General features: G+C 55.1%; 1 protein-coding gene across 7 annotated transcripts in view; it reads left to right on the forward strand.

Annotated features, from left to right (window-relative positions):
• The window catches only part of LOC308067309 (transmembrane protein 263-like), a 204,224-nt gene extending 187,376 nt beyond the window's left edge, over positions 1–16,848 (forward strand). For all 7 annotated transcript variants that reach the window (XM_080395957.1, XM_080395962.1, XM_080395958.1 and 4 more), the window contains 2 exons: positions 12,004–12,562; positions 12,856–16,848. In XM_080395957.1, coding sequence (XP_080252083.1) covers positions 12,004–12,290 — 287 coding nt within the window. In that variant the 3' untranslated portion in view covers positions 12,291–12,562; positions 12,856–16,848. The remainder of the gene's footprint in view (positions 1–12,003; positions 12,563–12,855) is intronic.
• Positions 16,849–18,998: the final 2,150 nt, after the last annotated feature.

Consider the following 18,998-nt stretch of genomic DNA (forward strand, 5'->3'; position numbering starts at 1 on the left):
TTGGCCGGCGTCCAGGGGCTGCCATCAGCCAGCCAAGTTGTTGCTGTAGGGCGAGAGAGGTCTTCAGTGCTCTGCAGGCAGCATCTCTCTGCGCCTAGGCTGGCCCCGAGCTGGGAAGGTGCTATAGCAGGCTCGATAAAAGTTCTTAAGCCGAAAGCTGGAAGGTGCAGGTCCGAGGCCGTGCGTCTTTTAGCCCGTTTCAGAAACAGGACTCAGCATTTCGGAGCGGCACGTTCTGCAGCCAGGGCTGGCGTCGGTGGCGTCAGCTGGATTTTCCCAGTTGAAGGCGTCCGAGGATCGAGGTGGCCCCCCAGGTTGGTCTGGCTGGCTGGTGAGCAGGAGTGCCAGGTGTCCTGCTGCCACAGCTTTCGGTAGAGCAGAGGCGCTTGTGCACAGCAGGCACGGCACGCGTGTGCAGGGTCTCCGGGCCGTTGGGGCTCTGCAGTACCCTTGCTGGAGAATTAAGATTTATCTACCTGGAATTCAGAGTTGGTTTGTTGCTAGGAAAAAAAAGTCCAGGAAAGTGCTAGTAAGAGCTAGGAGCATATTTAAAGAGAAAGGATTTTTGTTTGTGCTTTCTAAAATAAAACCCAGCTTCTGACTACTGAGCCCATTAATAATTCCTGCTGGGGACACAATGTATGCAGGGGTTCTCCAGGCCATGACAAGATGTTTTCTTTCAGTGGAGAGCTTGTTGGGACTGGAAAAGAGCTTGATGGGATTTCTGATGTGGCATCAGCCTCTGATTAGGTTCATGTCACTCCAGTCATTCCCTGTATGCATCTGATTGGAAACAAAGGGAGGAAACTAAAGGTGCAAATGAGTTTCTGTGATGATTGCACTAGCCAAGCTAGAGTGTGGCTTGTTGGGATCTGGAGTTTCTAAAGGTTTTAGTCCTGTCAAGAGTGAGGGTAGCATGTGCATGCATGGGGACCACGAGCTGAGCTGGGCACCCGCGTGTGGCAGCTGGGAAGGTGCCTGACACACAGGCCCCGCAGCTCTGTACCGTGGGAGTTGAAAGCATCCTTGGATGGCCCCTCATTTTTAAAGGAATCAATTGTTCTGCCTTGTTGCTTCCCTTGTGTACAGAACTGCAGAAGAAAATTTAAGGGGAATCTGTGGAGGAGTGTGATGTTTGCCCTTCATTTCCTGATAGCAGAAGCATGACAGCGTTGCCAGGCTGGGCTGCGTTACAGAATCAAGACAGTAAATGTTGTCTTAACGCGGAGACCTGAAAGGTTGCTGTAGGTGTGCAACTGAATTTTTTCTACTGAGCCCTTTGCTCTGACAGCAAAGCCTGGCTTTGTTTGACTTTGATTCCAGCCAGGTAGGTACCAGAGAAGGGCAGTGATCCTGGAGGGGTCTCAGGTTCTGCAGCCTTCCCCAAGCACATCGCTACCCCAGTCAGGCAGATGGGAGGATTTTCAGCAGCCGATAGAGTCAGGAATGCAGAGGTATTAGCAATATTTCTGGTACTGATCTTGCATGAAGTCCCTGCTGGCAACTAGGTTCACCAGACGTCTTGGTGTTAGGAAGGTCCTGCTGAAACTGCTGGGAGGTTGTTTGACGTCCCCCCTCCTGGTGCCACAGAGATGCACTGCAGGCTCGGAACTCCTCAGGAGAGCTAGAAACAGCAGGGAGGGAACGGGGCACCCAGCCTCACTACGATTCTCTGGTGCTTGATGGTCAACCAGTCTTCTCCAGGCAGCGACAGGGGATACCCCAGGCTAGAGTCAAGCCCAACTCGTGAGAAAGCCAGGTAAAGCAGAGCCCGTTCATCGTTGCTTGGCTGTGGGGGAAAGCCAGCTTGACTAGACCTCCCGGGAGAGGCAGAGTGCGGGCTAGAGCCTGGCTCCGTGGCAGTCCTGCCGCAGTGTCGAAGAAGAAATCCAGTTTACCTGCAGCACCAGGCAGAGCCCGTCAGTAACCACCGGGAAGCCGAGCGTGCGTGGGATCCCTGCTGTGCCGTATTGAAATCAGCCCTGGAAAGAGCAAGAACATGAATATGGAAGGAAGTGAAGGGAACTGTCACACTCGAGGCTTCGTGTTCCTGAGAAGCAGCTCTTTGTCTGTGCAGCACGGAGGAGGAGGTTTGATACCTCCTTGGGCAGTGTTAGTGCTACCTCTAATTTATGCATTCAGGGCTGACACTGCCAGGTGGCAGGCGCACCGGGTGCTCAGCGGGTAGGACCGGCTGGCTCACTTTGAAGCGACAGAGGCAAGGGGAGACGCAAGAGGTTTGGGCGTAGAGCTGGGGTGTGATTTTTTGCACAGGAATAGATCTGATCGTCTGAGGCACGGATGGGTCTTGTCCGTCCCCATTCAGCCTGGCTGGGGGGAAGGATGCTCTGCCTGTTCGTCTGCCTGCATGCAGGATGAAGGATGCAGCTGCCTGTGCGCAGAGGCAGCATACCTGCCCACTCACGACTGCAGTGCTCTCCCCTTGACAGCTGAGATGGGGAATGAGTTTTTGAGACCATGCCACCAAACACCTACCACCAGCAGAATAACAAAGGTCCTATCCTGCCCGTGGCTGGCATGCTGAAGCACGAGTAGGCAAGCATATTCCTTACCTCCCCAGTAAATCCCCAGCTCAGCTGCTTCTGTAGCACACAGCTTTTAGTTTAACTGCCTTGTTATCCCTTGGACGGACAGAAAGACTCCTGGATACCCTCTGGGATGAATGGGTCATTTCTCTTGAGTCAAAAAATCTTCACTCAGACCTTAGGTCAGTTAAAATTTGTGGCTTTGCTTTTTGAGCTGCCGTCCATTTTTTTTCTTCAGTTCCTTCATGTGCCTCGGAGATGGGTGGGGAGCACATAATCAGAATAAACGGGGAATTTCTGCATTTCTCACTGGTGCCGGCCTTCCTGCTGGAAAACATCAGCATCCATTGCTCAGCTGCTCCAGGAGTGGGAAGAGGAAATGCCTGAACCTGGGTCCTCCCCTGTTAGCAAGGCAGGATGTGTTCTCAGCTTTACTTGGGAGTATTTTTGGACAAATTCTTGGATATCTCAGCTGTAAAGGCTTGCGTGACAATCATGTGTTTCCATAAGGTGGAGAGATTAAGTCTTTAATAACAAGATGGCAAAGTACACAAAATATTCACGGCAGCTAATGATGAGCAAAGCAGACGTTTGATGTCTGACGCTGGCAGCTTGGAGCACCTTCCTGCCGGCGAGACGTGACTGCCTTTCACTCCCGTGCCCCTTCCCAGATTGCTGCTGGGACCAAACTTCGGGTGCTTTTTGATAAGCTGCGGGTTCGCGATGTCGTTGTGGGAAGGGCTGCTGGCCTCGCTGGGCAGGGGAGGCTCAGCTCAGCCTGCCTTTGTGTAGATCTGCTGAGTAGCACTAGAGCATGGAAGGGAAGTCATTCCTTACATAAACTTGGATTAGGTTATTTAGTCTCCGTTGTTTGTAAGGGCCTCATAGAAGCGTGAAAATGACCTTTATTTCTCTATGGATTTTTTTCCTTTTTCACTTTACAAATATTGATTTTATTTTTTTTTCTCCTGTGTCTTTATCAGAGCTGAATTAACAAGGCTGTTTAACAAGAGAGCCTCTGATTCATTTGGGCTCTTTTTGTGCCAGGTGCTATCACAAGCAGCTGAAAGCAGCTCGGTAAAGAATGTGCAACAACTGTTACAGAATTGACAGAGGAGTCCTGACAAGAGCTGAGCTAGCATGGGTCAAAGAGCAGGCCTGAAAAGATGGTCTTTTCAGCCCGGGCATAAATGCAAGGAAGAGTTGTTGGTAAGGAACAACATTTTATGTCTGAAAGCTTTCCTCCTCAGACCATTAACGCTTGAGGCTGCTGAAAATTGTTGAGTCTACTGGATTATTCCAGTTCCACCCACAGATCTCCAAGTGAGATCAAGAGCCCCTATTTGCAGAAAGATGTGATTCCCGTCCTTGTGATCCAAAATCTCAGTGTCACGGTGATGAGACTCCAATAGGAAGAAGAGCCGCTGGTGCAGGTTTATGTGCTCTTCCTTGCCAGGCTTTTAAGCGAGTCTCTTGACTGATTCAAGAGCTTGTAGGCGGAGTAGGCAGTGGAAATGGAAGGCAGACAGGGGCATATAGTTCAAACAAACTAAGTCTGATGGCCACTTTTGATGCTTTGAGCAGAAGTGAGAAGGAAGGTGTAGCCCAGCTGAGAGCTGTCCCTTGCAGTAATGCACCACTGCGGTTTCTTCCGCAGGACCTGGTGGCTGGCGAGGGGAGGGGAGGAGGCAGCCGCCATGCAGAGTTCTTCGGGGCAAGCTGAAATCTCAAGCCTTTTGGGATGATGTCTCCACTCTGTCCATGGCCTTGAGACATCCTATAGGTTCTTTAGTGGCCTGTCTGGCCATTAGGCCCGACCTTCTGCATATACTCCATATTGAGAAAAAGAGATGTCGCGATGGAGATAGAAGTGATATGTCCAGGTTTCTGTCTTCCTGAATGGGCAACACCACTTGTAGCTTTGCTCTAGGACTTTCCTGTGGGCTCATCTTTCTTACAACCTATAAGCTATGGTGGGAGATGGCATCTGCTTCAAAGGAGACAAGGGTCTCCTTAAACCAGCTGTGGTACATGCCTGTAAAAAGGGTGAGTCCTCATTCTTAAGCATTTATGATCTATATCAGAGGATGACAAACTTCCAAGGACTTTGTCGCAGTGTGCCCTTCTTGCTCTCCAGGATGAGAGGTTAAATATGCCAGTGGGAGCTGGGAGGTTGTCTCTAAGAAGCACCGTGAGGCCAATCAGTTGGTGCTCGTTAGTTTCCCCGCCGTGCTGCCTGGGCGGTCACACCACCCATGCCTCAAACAGGCCACCAAGGTGGAGAGGAAGCAGAGGAGATGTAGCTGTTGCCCAGCAGGTCGGCAATAACGCTGGGTCTCCAGGCTCCTACCTGATCCACGTCCTTTCTAGCAGAGGATGCTGTCCGTCCTGCAGCTTGTGCTTTGCTGGAGCAGAAGGAGCGTTACCTCTGGGCTGTGGGCCATCCTGCTCTTCGGCATCATTAGAGAGCACATCTGTGCCGCCAGAGTAGCAGGAGTCTTGTAAACGTAGAGGGGAAATAAGTAATAAGAATCAAAAGGGTCCCAGAGTATCCTGGTTGAAGGAGACTCTGGCTGTTCCTTACAGGCCGTTACAGCTGTATAAAAGAGATGGTTCTGGATCCAGAAAACAGTCATCTTCTGCAGAGGAGGGCAAAGCCAAGGAACAGCTAATTTTTTTTTCAAGAATAAGAAAGCCATCTCAGAGCAGATCTTGGCTCTGGTATTGAAGGTGCTTGAGGAACGAGGGGACAGGTTTGTATTCTTCCTCCAATTAATATCTCTTCCAAAATGAAACAGTTCAACAAAAAGAGTGAAAATGGCATTCAGGTGGTGCTTGTGCCGTAAGGCGGGGTGGGGGTGAGGCTGGGGGGGGTCCTTGGCCTGCCTCAGGGCTGGTTAGGTGCTTTAACCACTGCCTTATTAGCTCCTCTGAGGCCCGTCTCCCTGAATCATCTTTTCAGTGGCGGTTTCAACAATACCGCCGTGTCTTTACAAACAATTTCTGTTTCGGTGACGTGATACTTGCCAACAAAAAGAGTCCAAAAACACTCAACCAACTCCGAGCCTCACGCTTCCAGAGTCAGAGCGTTGGCTGCTTCTCCCCGAAGGCTCAGCCGAGGAAAACAAGCCTCTCCATATCGCCGTTCGTTTACCCTCCTGAACCCTGCCTCTCAGTGCCTCAAGGTAGATGCTTCAGCAGTTACTGCTGCTCCTGGGGCATGTGCAAGGAACAATTAAAGCTCATTGTGCCAGAGAAGAGCCCTGGGGTGAGCTGGGCTGCAGAGACAGCTGCCCCTGTTTTGCTGCGTGCAGCAGCTTCCCGAACAGTGCTGTTGCAGAGAGAGACGAGTATGTCTTGCTGATTGCAGAGTTAAAGTTTAAAACTCAAAGGCTAAACTAAATGTGGCATTTCTAGGCTTTTTGCTGGTGGCAACCATCTTAGTTCGCGGCATCCAGCAGCTGGGCCGAGCAGGGCTGGGCAGGGCGCAGCTGCCGAGCCAGCGAAGCTGCAGCGTGGGGCTGATGGCGAGAGTGAAGCACGGGTGTTTAAAGAGCACACGCTTTGTAGTGCTGCCTTCAGCGCTTTGCCTGTGACGCTGCAGGATCTAGATCCTCAATCCTAAAATGACAGAAGGGATGCAAACGGCCATTCCTTCGCCTCGGGTGTACAGCTGTGCCCCGCAAGGACCAGCTAAGCCTTCCCCAGCTACCGGCCAGAGGCCGGGAAGAAGGCGGTGTTGGTTGTTCCCCTGGGGAAGGGGCCTTGCTAGGTGGTGCGCAGCCAGATTTCATTTGTGCCCAGCGGTCGGGGTGGTCTCAGCCTGCTTCAGCTCCTCGTGCTGTAAGAGGAGCGTGTCGCCCAGCTGGGAAGTCTCTGCTGCAGGACAAACGGGCACAGCTCGGCCGTAGCAGGCTGGGGTGCGCAGGAAGGGGGCTGCTATTCTCTCGCCTTTGTGGCCTTGTGTCTGCAGACTGGATACCTCTCCAGAGATAAATCAGAAGTTGTCGCTGGTGTCTCTACTGAGAATGTCAACAGGAATCTGTCAGCGCCGGTCATGATGATACAAACACATTTTCCTCGTTGAAAGCACCGCACCAACTGTACCTAATTAACCTCTGTGACAGCACAGCAGTACAAGGAAATAGGGATCATTAACTTCAGCTCCACTTTACAGAAGGGGAAGAGAAGCAGCAGTGCCGGCCCCATGCGTTTCACATCGAGGTAGTCTTGGAAAAATCACAAGGTTAAAAATAACAATAATCCATTTGGGGTTCTCAGAGTCTTAGGAGTGCACTTGAATCAAACTTTCAGGTTTTTCTCCAAGAAACATCAGGACTGGAAACTTCTCTCCCATACGTGCTTTTTTTGTCACTCAACAGCCAAGGCTTTTAGAAAATCACACGTTCTCCATCACCATGGTGCAGAGGCAATAAAGGTCAAAGCGATTTGCTCAGTGTTGCTTAAAAATCAGCTGGACAAAGCGGGGAACTAGACTGTGTGAGTAGCTGACCCTCCACCCCGTGCTTGTTTCTCCAGACCAAACATTTTTCTAGGTGGGGGAACCTGCCTAAATCCACCAGTGGTCACTTAATAGCTGCCAGAGGCGTAATTCAGGCTTGAACTAGTGACCTCATCCCTTCCTCTGCCGTCTGCTGAAGGACAGGCTGATGACATTGCCTGTTTACATGTTGGTCTCTGCGCCAGCCCAGCTCCTTCGCCTGGGGCCCCGCAGGGTTGGAAATGTCCTAAAGATGCAAACCCAGTGCTGCTCCCTGACGCGGCTTTCCTGGCTTGGGGTGGTTTTGTAAGTTGGGAAAGAGCAGCTTGTACAAGCCCTTTGTAAAGTAAAAGTTTCCCCCCTGCCTGGCATATCACCTGCGAGCAGGGGCCGAGGGGAAGAGTAACCCTGCACCGTTCGTACAGGGCACCAGCGCCGGTGATGGTTTTGTCTCGCCAAATAAATGCAATGCAAAGCCCTAAGGAGCTGCCGTGGCAGCTTTGCAGGTTCTGTCTGATATAACCGACAAACGGATCTCACTTCTGCCCAGAGTCAGAGATGCTGTCGGGATGAGATGGGAAGACAAGGCTTTGTGCAGAGCCGCAGCAGGCAGGACCCCCGCTCTGGAGAGCAGCCGGGGGGCACCACGCAGGGCTGGGGCGGGGGGGGAGTGAAGTGTGGGGTGCTGACCCCAGCCCGGAGCGCTGGCATCCATGCAGGAGTGCCTTTTATTCATCTCTTTTTCTCCTCCTTCTTCTTCTGTTCGAAGCTGACACAGGGTGAAGTGAAGCTGAAGGGACCCTTGAAAAGGCCAGGTCATTGACAGAAAGGAAAGAGGCCTTGGCAGATGGTGAAGAGCTTTCATGAGCAGCGTGGGCTGCAGCCGGCACCAGGGAACAGAATTATTCCCCTGCTCGGGCTGTGTGTCTGTCTCTCTGATTATTTTGTGTATTTCATCTCTGCTGTCTGTCTTACCCTTAATCTGGGCTCCTCTGTGCCAACAAAATGCTTAGCTCACTCCATTGTCTGAGAGACTAATTTGCACTGTAAATCTGATGCTTATCTTACATGACAGCTTACTGTGGGGTTTATTGCAGTCCTGAAGACAAACTAACCCGGGCTGGCTAGAAAGCTTTCAACACATCATCAGGAGTAGAGAACAGATGTGACCTGTTCCAGTGTTCTGCCAGGTTAGGATGTGGCCCATGGTGGTTGAGGTCACAGGGGATTTCTCTTTCTCTTTCTCTTTCCAGATGTTTGAACCTGAGCGAGTCTGGGTTTTTTGGTTTGGTTTGGTTTGGTTTGGTTTGGTTTGGTTTTTTTGATGGCACAGCCTCTGTTCTGTGTTGGAGCTGTTGGAATGCTTCTGGAGCAGCCTCCCACCCTCCTAGGGCCAGGTCCTCCATCCCTCCTCCCTACTACCTGTGCAGTTTTAAGGGCAGTGAAGCAGCTGCAGACCAGGTGCGGGCAGCGTGTGAGCACCGGTGCTCCAGTGTGCTGCGGCTTTGTTGTATCTGCCTGGCTTAATCAGAAAAAACCTTTGTCCTTGTCTTTCTTCATTAGTATTTCCTGACACCTTCTCCAATATGTTTTAGCTTTTTGCTGGCAGAGTAACATCCCCCTTCGATCTTGTCTGCAGTTGCCTCCTTCTCTCTGGTCCCTGGGCTATCCACCTGCAGGCATTCACATACCACCTCAGAGATTTCCACACTAGCGTTGTTCAGGTAGCTGGGCAGCTCCAGGGGCTGAAATCCTCCTTCAGAGTCGTTCCAGTTAGCCTCAGACACAGGTTAACCTGGGGAGAGCCAGGCGCTGCTGTTTTGCTGGAGCTCTTGGCTCTGCAGCTGAGCACACCAGTAGGTGTGCAATGCCCGGAGCTTCGGCACTGCAGTCCTCTGGGATGCAAAGGATCCTGCTTCCCTGGACAGGGGAGCGGGAACACAAGACCTGCCATCCTTGGAAGATGGTGTTGTTTGGAGGACCAGTCTGATTTTCACGGGGTGGAGTCCTGCATTACAGTTGCATGGATTTCTGGACCCCTGTGTTCTTCCCACCTTAATTCTGAGGACAGGACACAAAAATGACTGTACTGGGTAAGCAGTGTGCAGCAGCTGGGGACCGGCGACTGAGCTGGAAATGGAGCCAAGGGATCTCAGTAGCATTGAGGGAGAGGAGGAAAAAAAAAATTCTTAGAAAAACTGTTGAGCAAAAGGCAAGCAGTATGTTGTGTACTGGGTAGGACTGTAGCTGCTTTAGGCTACAGCCCAAACTCTGTACTGGCCCCTCTCAAACTCCATTTTGCTGCCCAGACGATCAGGCAGATGTGTTGCCTGAGGCTTATTCCAAGTCCTCACAGCTGGTGAACACCAGAATCCCCACAGGCACTGTCCTGAGCCCTGCTCGAGGGAGAGCTCCGAACAGCCTGGAAGAAGCTGAAGGGAAAACGTGCAGCTCCAGGAAGACTCCAAAATCTGCAGAATTTTAGAAGAACGCAGGACAAAATTTCCCAGGGAAGGACCATCACACCAGCTAGTTCGGGCTCATGCCTCATCTGGGTTAGGTTGCTACGCAGCCTGCTCTGAAGCCCCCTCCGCTTCCCTGGCTAGAGATGGGGTCAGAGACATCGAATCCCCTTACTTAAACTTCTGTGTTAGGTGCCTGAAAGTCAGCAATCTGAATCTGCAGGCATCTGAATTGGTTTCCTAAAGGGCCTGGAAAACGCGCCTTTCCCGCAGACGAGCTGGTGTGAGCTGAGGGTCCCCGGTGCAGGTGGCCGCCCCCCACCTGCCCCCGTGCCGGAGCTCTGGTGCGGCAGGGGCTGCCCGTCCCTGCAGCCCTGTGCATCCAGCACCCCGAGGCAGCTGGTGCTTCCAAGGGCGAAATCCGTGCCCTGCTGCTGCTGAGGGTTTTCTGTCAGACTGCTAGTTGGTGTGTTAAAGAAAAAAAAGGAAGGAAAAAAGCTTGTTTTCCAGCAGCGCTTAAGAGACCCTACTGTGTTGTGTGACGTGCGGACCACGGGAAGATAGTCTCCGCTCCAAAGGATTCACGGGATAGCTTGGCAGAAGTACGCCGAATAGCAGATGCGGTGAAGGCACGGCGTGAGACAAGTTAGTAACAGCAAGAGGAAGGTGTTTGCTTAGACTGACTAGGTCTGACATCTCCATCAAGCGGGGCGTGCAGCGTGTGAAGGCCCCACCACTTGATGAGCGGCTGGGCCAGCCTCGCGGCGCATCCCGGGCTCTGCTTCCTGGCGAAGGGAATCCGCTGCCTGCATCAGCCCTGGCAGCAAGCTGCGTGGAGGCCATCCAGGCGGGGCTTTCAGGTAGACTTTTCTGCTGCCTGGAATGGTATTAACAAGGAAAGAATCTGCTGCTGGGATGGATATACAAGGGGCTTTCTTCTCGGGGAGCTTTGGAGAAGGGGAGTGGGGGGAGTCAAGAAGGCGGTGGAAGGGCTGGCATCTTCAGAGACAAAGTGCGTCGGGCCGGCAGCTCTCAGCTACCTGCCCTTCTGGGCTGAGCTTGCCCACTGCTTGGGTTAGCAGTGCGTCCGTTGGTGCAGCCCAGGCTGAGCTGGGATGCCACGGCCCGGGGGACAGGTGCCAGGCTTGTCCCCACGCCGGGGGGACGGGTGCGCGCAGGGCTGTGCGGTGCAGGCTGGCTCCTTCCCCGGGGCGCCGGCAGAGCCTCTGCAGCACTCTGCTCTGTGCTGGCACGGCCTCTGTCCTGGGCTCTGGGCACGACTGCCCCGGGTTTGTATGCAGGCTGTCAGCAAGCCGTTCCCATCCCTGTCACTTCCCTGCTCCTCGGGGAATGGGGTGCACGTTTAGCAGGGGGCTAAAGCCCTCCTGCTGCATCAGCACTGTGCAGCCTCTCTTCTGAGCAGGTCATGGCTTAGAAGGGCTGCTGCTGCTCCAGGGATCCTGTATTCCCAGCTGGCGCTTGCTTTTTTTTCGTGCCAGGATTGCTTTATTGTATTTTTGCAGTTATTATCAACTCATCTCATGTACAGAACTGGCAGTGAATCAGAAGTTAAAGAGTATCCAAATAATCTCGCCCCACAAAAAGAGCAGCTCCTCCTTTGGTGCCTGCACACAGCATTGTTAGCTGATGCGAGGGGAGAGGATTGTGTGCAGGCCAGGAAGGGAGCCGTCAGGTTTGAATCCCGTGAGTAGCAGTTCAGAGACAACCCTTTCCCAAGAAGTGGCGAGCTGTGAACGTTATGTCTGCAGCGTTGTGGGCAGGTGTGATGGCAGCTTGGGTGGGTATATCGTGCTGGCCTTGATCCAGTTGGCACAGGTAAAACAGCAGCGACATAGCGTAGCAACTTTAGCAGTGTCTTAACACTATTAAATACGTAGCTGAGATCTCCGGAGGGCTTGTACAACCCGAGGTGACGTTTGTGTCACTGTATCTTTACTGCCGCTCGCTATCTGTGCTAGCTCAATTACAGTTCTCGCAGACAGGTCTGCGCCGTGCCTGGGTCCCACGCCTGACATGAGCGCAGACCTGGCTCCCAGAAGATGCTTCCGAGGACTGGCCGGCCAGGCGAACGCCAGCTGCTGCTGTCTGCAGCTCGTGCCTCCTGCACCACCGTTAGCCTTTGTGATTTACTGGCGTTAGCCAGCCCGCAGGCGAGGGGAGTGACACCTCTCGTTACTGGGGTTTGCTTTGCGCTGCGGCAGCGAGGCTTGCAAGTCCGGGGCTGCAACTGAGCCGCCTTCCTCCCTTCTCCATCACGCAGGCAGTTCTGCTCCCACTCCCTGCCCTGCCGAGGTCCCCTCCTGCCGTGCTGTAGCCCTGGGGTCGCCTTGGTTCCTCCTTCAGGCACCGAGAGGGCTGGGGCTGCAAGGCACTGTGCGCGGGGTGGGCTGCCCTGCTGGGCTGGAAGAGTGTCCCAGGGAGAAGGGCTTCGGCGTGGATGTTTCTGACTTTCCCTTTCCCTCTCTCCCTGCAGATGCCAGCAAGGACCATCCGCAGCAGCAGGCAGGGGTGATCTGGAGAGTGACGGGTGGCCTCTTCAGCATCACCCGGGGAGCCGTGGGGGCCACGCTGGGAGGAGTTGCCTGGGTGGGCAGCAAGAGCCTGGAGCTCACCAAAACAGCCGTGACCAGCGTCCCCGCTGCTGGCGTTGGACTGGTGAAGGGCAGCGTCTCGGCAGTGACCGGCGGCGTTGGAGCCGTGGGCAGTGCAGTCGCCAGCAAAGTCCCTTTCACCACAAAGAAGAAGGACAAGGCTGACTAAGCCCCGTCGCAGCTCCCTTCCGAGAGATCAACCCGCCCGTACTCTCCCCCTACACAGCACCTCTTTGAGTTGGAACCAGCCGCTTCAGGGAGGGTCAAGCACCTGAGCAGACGCCGGCTGCAGCCTGCTCAGCACCGCCTGCCTGGCTCAGCTTACAGAGCCGCTGTCAATGCCTTTCACTCCCATCACCTACTGGGAACCATCTTTACTCCGAGGGCTTTAAAGGCGCCGTTGTCTCTGTCTTGCCGTTTCCTTCCTCCCTTCTTGCTCTTGTAAGCACAGAGGGCTGGAGGGGGTGTCAGGCTCCATCTGCCTGGAGGTGGGGGGAGTAACAGGGGAGAGGGGAGAACTATGCCTGGCTTCAAGTGTGGGCTGTGGAGTCAAATTCCGCTTCAGCTGGGAAGACAGCCTCTGAAACACCCCTTCCCTTGGCCCTGGGAGGCGTGTTTGGGGGTTCTGCCTGGTGGGGGACCGTAGAAGAAAGTCCCCATTGGCACAAGGGAGAGAGACCATGAAGAGGGGGAAGCTTCCCTCCTGCCCCGCACCTCTTACCTTTTCTTTGCAGGGCCCATCCCACAAGCTGCTTCCAACTACTTACTCCCTGCCTGAATTGCACCCTTCAGAGAAGGAACCTTCAAGCTCAGCGGAGCAGCTCCAGGGATGATGCCACACAGGAGCGTGATATGTCCTGGGCCATCGACTTCTGCACAGATTTTCTTGGTGAGAGGCAGGAGGATGCAAGCTGCTGTGTGTTCCCATCTGGGGAAGGAGCTGACAGTGGCATCTGCCAGGCCCCTCTGTGATATTGCAGCACAGGTAGCGATGCTCTGGAGAGACAAACTTTGGGTTTGACCCTTGAAGTCCTCGCAGCATCCCCATCTGCAAGAGGGGCATTTTGACTCCAGGCTGCACTCTCACTCCACAGACATCCCTAGAAACCATGAGCAAGCGTGTTCCCAAACGCCACCCAAGCTCTGCTGCAGGGAGGGAGGGAGGGAGGGGAGGCTGAGAGCATTGCTCTCCCTGTGACTCAGCACCCTGGGAGCGGTGGCCTGGGTGTGAGTGGGCTGTGCCACGGTGGAGAACGCTTCCCCGAGGGGCTGAGCGTGCTCACGTGGCAACCAGCCTGCACGGGGCACCAGCAACTCCTCCTCCTCCACTCGCTGCTCCTGGGGCTCCAGCCCAGCTCCTCTAAATGACCATGTTGCACTAAACAGCCCACCCACACTTGTAGTGCCGCAGAAACCCAGACACCTGCACCCATCTGGGAGTCACAGCCATCCTCAGCCTGGCCCGTCATACTCGAGGGGCCACGTGGCATCCCACACATACGTGCACACACACACACGCGCGCGCGCACACGCACTCTCCCTCCAAGATGCCCTGTAACTTTTGGGATGAGGAAAGCCGCAGGCTCCACTGTTAACTCTGCTGCTCCTGGCTTTGGCAGGTGATTAGCCTGGGTCGTTAGGTGCTGGATGCGTAGGCAAGTGAAGCAGTGCTTGTGCTGTATTTTATAAATATGCACCTGTGTTAACGTGTATCAGTCCACAGGCGTGTCTTCAGCCAGGGAGACGGCACCGTGCCACTGCCGCGGAGGAGTTTGCATAGTCATCTTTGGCACTTCCAGCATATAGTTTTTATATAGGGTCCCGGTTAAAATAAAAATCATGGTTTAGAGGATGTTTTCCCCCCTGTTGGCCAGCGCATAGTTTATTGAAGCCAAAGGAATGTGAAAAATCCCCTTTCTCCCGTCTTTGCGGTTTGTTTACTTTCGGCCCTGTCTTTTGGACATTGAAGCCAACTCGCCTGATCTTCATTTCCTGCTGGAGGTCGCGGCGCGTCCTGGCCGCTCTCTTGTGCTTCGGACTCAGACATCAGGGAATATTTAAGTACAGCCCCCCGCGCCCCGCCCCCATCTTTGCTGAGCATTCTTGGGCTTGTGAAGCCATTTTCATTCTGCCCATTATTAAATCCACATTTTGGGCCTGACGTGAGTGGCTGTGTCCCTGCGCTGGTCACGCTGGTGCCCGTCTGCCCCCGTTACCTTCGCCTGGTAGTCTCTGCCGTTCGCAGTGCTGAGGAGTTGCTGATCCCCACAGCGTGTTACTCCTGATACCGCGATGATGGTTTAACTGACATCTTGTGTTTCTGAAGAGGAAACGGCATTCCGGGGGGGGTGTGCATTTCCTCACTTTGTCTCTTTTGTTCTGGTGGAGGCCAAGTTGACCCAGACTTGTTGGGTTTGTCTCTGAAGGCAGCGGCTTCACAGAAAGATCAGGCCTTGATGTGTGCCTGCTCTGCGCTGGGATGCTCGTGGCAGCTGGCAAGGCCAGAAGTCTTGTCTGTTCTTCCTTTGTCTCAAATGCCCTGCGAAGCAGGAGGACGGTTTGTGCTGCACGGATCTCTGCTCGCTGCTCTCCCTGAGCATATCTCGTTTTTTATTCCAGGTCACAGACTGGTCCTGGAGCAAGCCCTAACCCCAAAGCTAAAAGCTGCTTGTGCGCAACTTGCCGTGCTGTCATCAGCCCTCGTAGAAGGAGAATCTCTTACCCGCTGGGATGGAAGGCGGTCTTCCTCCTGACCGCCCCTCCCAGGCCTCGTACAGGAGACGGTGGTGTCTAAGGGGCTTGACTTCACCGGCCACCCCTGAGCAGGTGATGGGAAGCTCGTCACACTTTTGGCTGACCAGTATCCCACGCTGGCTCTTGCATCCTTTCCACGCTGTTGTCTGCAGGCACCGTGTGTGCAGAGCAGGCATAGGAAATAGGGCAGACGTGCTCTAGGGATGGCCACAGGGGTCCTGAGGGGTCCCGATCTTCTTGTTTCTGCTCTTCTGTGTGTCCTTGCGGCAAATGGAGTAAAGCTTTCCATTTGCCTGGAACTGCCGTTTCCTTGCAGGGTGGCCTGGAGAAGGGGAGACGGGGTGTGAGGCAATCTCCCAGCCTAAATCGCTGTTATGTGGACCATAAACAGCAACAGAGATCAAGTTAGCAGGCAGAGGTAGAATATTAAATCTATTCCAAAACCAGGGCTTCGCACCGCTTAGCAGGCGTGCAGGAATACGTAACTGTGCGGGACTCGGAGGCCGCTGGAAGGTATGTCTGTTAGCGTGCTAGGCTTGCTCGGTTCAGCCAGGTGACCCAGCCCCCGGCTGCTTTTCTGTGCACTCTTGGTGCCAGGGCAGAAGGAAGGCAGGGTCGGTGTTCCCAGTCTAAGAGCAAAGATGCCTCCTGACAGCTTGGGTTGCGGAATCTGGATCGGCCGGGGAAGCTGCTGGCTCCTGACGGATGCCCCGTCTTTCCTTCGCCCACCGCCTCTTCGTGGTGAGAAGGGCATGAATTACATTGTGCGTAGATCCCATTGCTAATGGGGGGGTGGGGGGTGGGGCTTGGTACAAAACTGGGGAGGGGCAGCACTCGAGGTGGGGGGAAGGACTGAAGGGAGTTTAGTATAAGGAACGTCAGCAGTTTTCAGGTGACAGAAGATGCGGAGGGACTGATGACAGGAGGAGGCAAGGAGCGGGGAAGCAAGAAAAGGCGGAGTGGAGGGAATTTGTTTCTTGGGACAGGCTGTGGATCGGAGGATGAACACGGGAGTTTGTCCTAGGGAAGAGTGCAGCAAAGGATGTGGGTGTATGTGGGGTTCGGGGTGTGGTGGTGGTCCACGCTGGCTGGCACCCTGCTTCCAGAGTAGTGACGATTGCCAGGGGTCCCCATTGATCAACATGCCCAATGGATGATCCGGGCACTGGCTCAGCTCCCTCCTCACCACCCCTCTTCCCAGATCTCCCCCAGCCTGTTGTCATCATCTCCCTGGGGGGGGGGCATGTTCCCATGGTGGAGGTGGGACACGGCCCTACCCGCAGCCCCTGCCCCACCACAGCTGGACATTCCCCGTGCCCAGGGAACATGTCCCAGCTGAGGGGAGAGCCCACAGGCGCATCCGCTCCTCCCTTCTCCCTTCGCTCTTCTCGCTATCCTCTTTCTTTCTTATCCTTCCTTAGCTTTCTGTCTTGCCCCTGGGTAGAGCTCTCCAAAGCTCCTGCTGAGCCCTTCGTTAAGCATCCACACTCGTACTGGCTGGGGGAGGGGGAGAGAGGGTGACTGCCCCCACAGCTCTTCTGGCTGGGAGAGAAGTGCATGTCTTCCACCCCCTTCGTGTTTTGGTGCGTGTGGAAAACCTTAACCCACTTCTTTTCCTCTGGGTTCCCTCCTTGGCTCATGTCCCTGCGGGTGGGTCATTTCCGCATCTCCATTGCAAAATCGTCCTTGTGAAAACGGCAGGGTTGAGTGGGAGCGTGGAGGTGGCTGGAGAGAGCTGCAGGCTGCTGGGGCCCGACCCTGCTTCTCCAGGTGCCCTTGGGCAGCCCCAGGACGCGCTGCGGCCACGTGTCCCGTGCGCGCTGCTGGGCTCCGGAGAACACTTTTTGTTCTTTATCATTCCGTTGTCTGTAATTGGTTTCCTACTGAATTTGTTTGCTTGGTTTGTTTTGCAGTGTGTTTCTGGGAATATTCTGCATCTCTGTATTTTAATTACAGTAAAATTTGAGGATAAACCCCTTGGTTATGCTGGCTCTTGTTTCCAGTGGGAGGGAACGAGGGGAGGAAGCGCAACTGAAGGAAGATGTTAGAGATTCCTTGGGAAATTGGATGTCTCCCCTAAGGGCTCTACACGAGGCACCAGGCAAGGCTGAACCCCCATCCCTGCTTAAACTAGGCCATGGCTTTCAACCGCGATTCAAAAGCCATTTTGCTGCGGGCGCATTTCCTGATTGGAATGGTAGGAACAGTTTGGATAAGACTTCTCAGCTCAATTTCTTTTGTTGATTTAAAGAAAGACCAGTGCCTGAGAGGACTTTTGGGCCAGGGACAGCTGGCCTAGCCCTGAAAGTGGGATCTCGGCAGCTGAAGATGGGAAATTTTGCCTCTACAGACGCCATTCCTTCATGCAGGTTGGCATAGCCGCTTTTCCCAGCTGAGGAGGTGAGGAAAATCCCCGTCCGCCCCAGCAGCCTGCCCTTTCTGCAGGAGAAGGTGCTGTGCCATCGCTCCCCGGAGCTGCAGGGCAACCGGGCCCTCTGCATTTGGCTGGCGGGCAGTGTGGGTGCTGGGGGGCACAGCTGGCCACCCCGGCCGCCTCCCCTGCCCCACGGGCGCTTGCCCAGGGCAGAGCCGCCCCGGGCTGTGGGGAACGCACAGCCCGCACCCCCGCAGGGATCGTGCCCCAGAACTGGGTCAAAGCCAGGAGCCAACTGCTCAGCGTTTGTTAACTGCTGACAAAAGGATTAATTTAGTAGCCAATAACGGGGCTATCAAGCCCTTTATTTGGTTGACAGTTTGCTGCCAGCTGCTCGGTAAGAGCGACGTGCAGCACGCTGGTGGCACTGGCTGCGCCCACCTCTGCCCCTGCCCCGCTCCTCCATCCTCGCAGACACAGCCGGGGCCGCGTGGCTTGGGAGGCACCGAGCCGCTGCCAGGAGCCGAATTGGTGCTGGTGAAGGCGTCTGGGGTGGGGGGTCCCTCCCAGGCGCTGCCCTCATGCCCACCGTGGGCAGGCAGATGGGGAAGTGCCCATCCCGCAGCACACACGCTGTCACCCCATTCCCGCTCGCCTCGCAGGGCTGGAGCCAGCCGTGTCCCCTTGCAGCAGCCAGGTGGGTTACAGGTGCTCCAGCTGTGACCCCTGGGGGGAGGCCAGCACCTACCTCACCCCGCTCACCTCTTCTGCAGCCCAGTTGCAGCAGGTTTGCCACATTAAACCAGGCTGCAAATCACCGGTAACAAGGCACCCCTGCAGAGGTCTTTGAAGAGGGAAAAGGCTGTTGGAGCATCAGTTACAGCTTTCCCCTGCCTTAACCGGGCAGCGGGTGCCGGCTCCCTGCGCGCGACTGCAGCACCCAGTCTCGCCCTCTCCCAAGTAAGAGCTCGGGCTGGAGGCTGGTGAGCAGCAGCAGAGCGAAGACCTGCCCAGGTAGGTGGGCTGGGGGTGTCTCAAACACCCCCCGTGCCAGGAGCGGGCCCAGTGCTGGCAGCGTGCAGCTGTAGGTAGATGTGACCAGCCATGGTCACATCTCCTGCTGGGTGCCTGTCCTGCCTGGCTGCAGGAGCAGCAGAGCTGGGAAGGTGCTGGGGCGTTGCTGTCCTCTGTCCCCCCGGGACTGGCCTTGGTGACTTCCCATCTGCAGCCGCTCGTGATCTGCGGGATGTGACTCCTGGGCTGCCCGGACACTGCCGGGTCGGAGGTGGTTCCAGCAGGCAGGGGTTGAATGGACCAGCAGCATCTTGTGTGGGGTCAGCAGTGCCGTGCTGCTGTGCAGCATCGCTCCTGCCCTGCGTGCCCCAGCCTCCTCACCCAGCCAGGGCCCTGCAGCCAGCAGCTCCTGGAGAAAATCTTGGGCATTGCCAGGACCGTCATCTTGTTTGCTCATTTTCATTCTGGCAGTTTGATGACCTGACCTCCCTCGAGCACTTCTCTCTGGTCCCCCAGGGCAGGGCACGCCAGTGCTGGCATCAACAGCCACAGAGGCGGCAGGGGGTCAGGGGGACAATGAGGGGCAGCGCAGCGGGGCCACGCTTACGGTGCTGGTGCCGTCAGCGCTGCAGGGTGGGCGCTCAGGCACTGCTGGGTCACCGGTCGGACCCGACGATCTGACCAAGTTCTTTTCCAACCAAAATGATTCTCTTAAGCCCCGTGCCCCCCCGCCAG

Source organism: Falco punctatus (assembly GCF_963210335.1).
Source record: "Falco punctatus genome assembly, chromosome: 7".
In the NCBI taxonomy this organism is placed as follows: Eukaryota; Metazoa; Chordata; class Aves; order Falconiformes; family Falconidae; genus Falco; species Falco punctatus.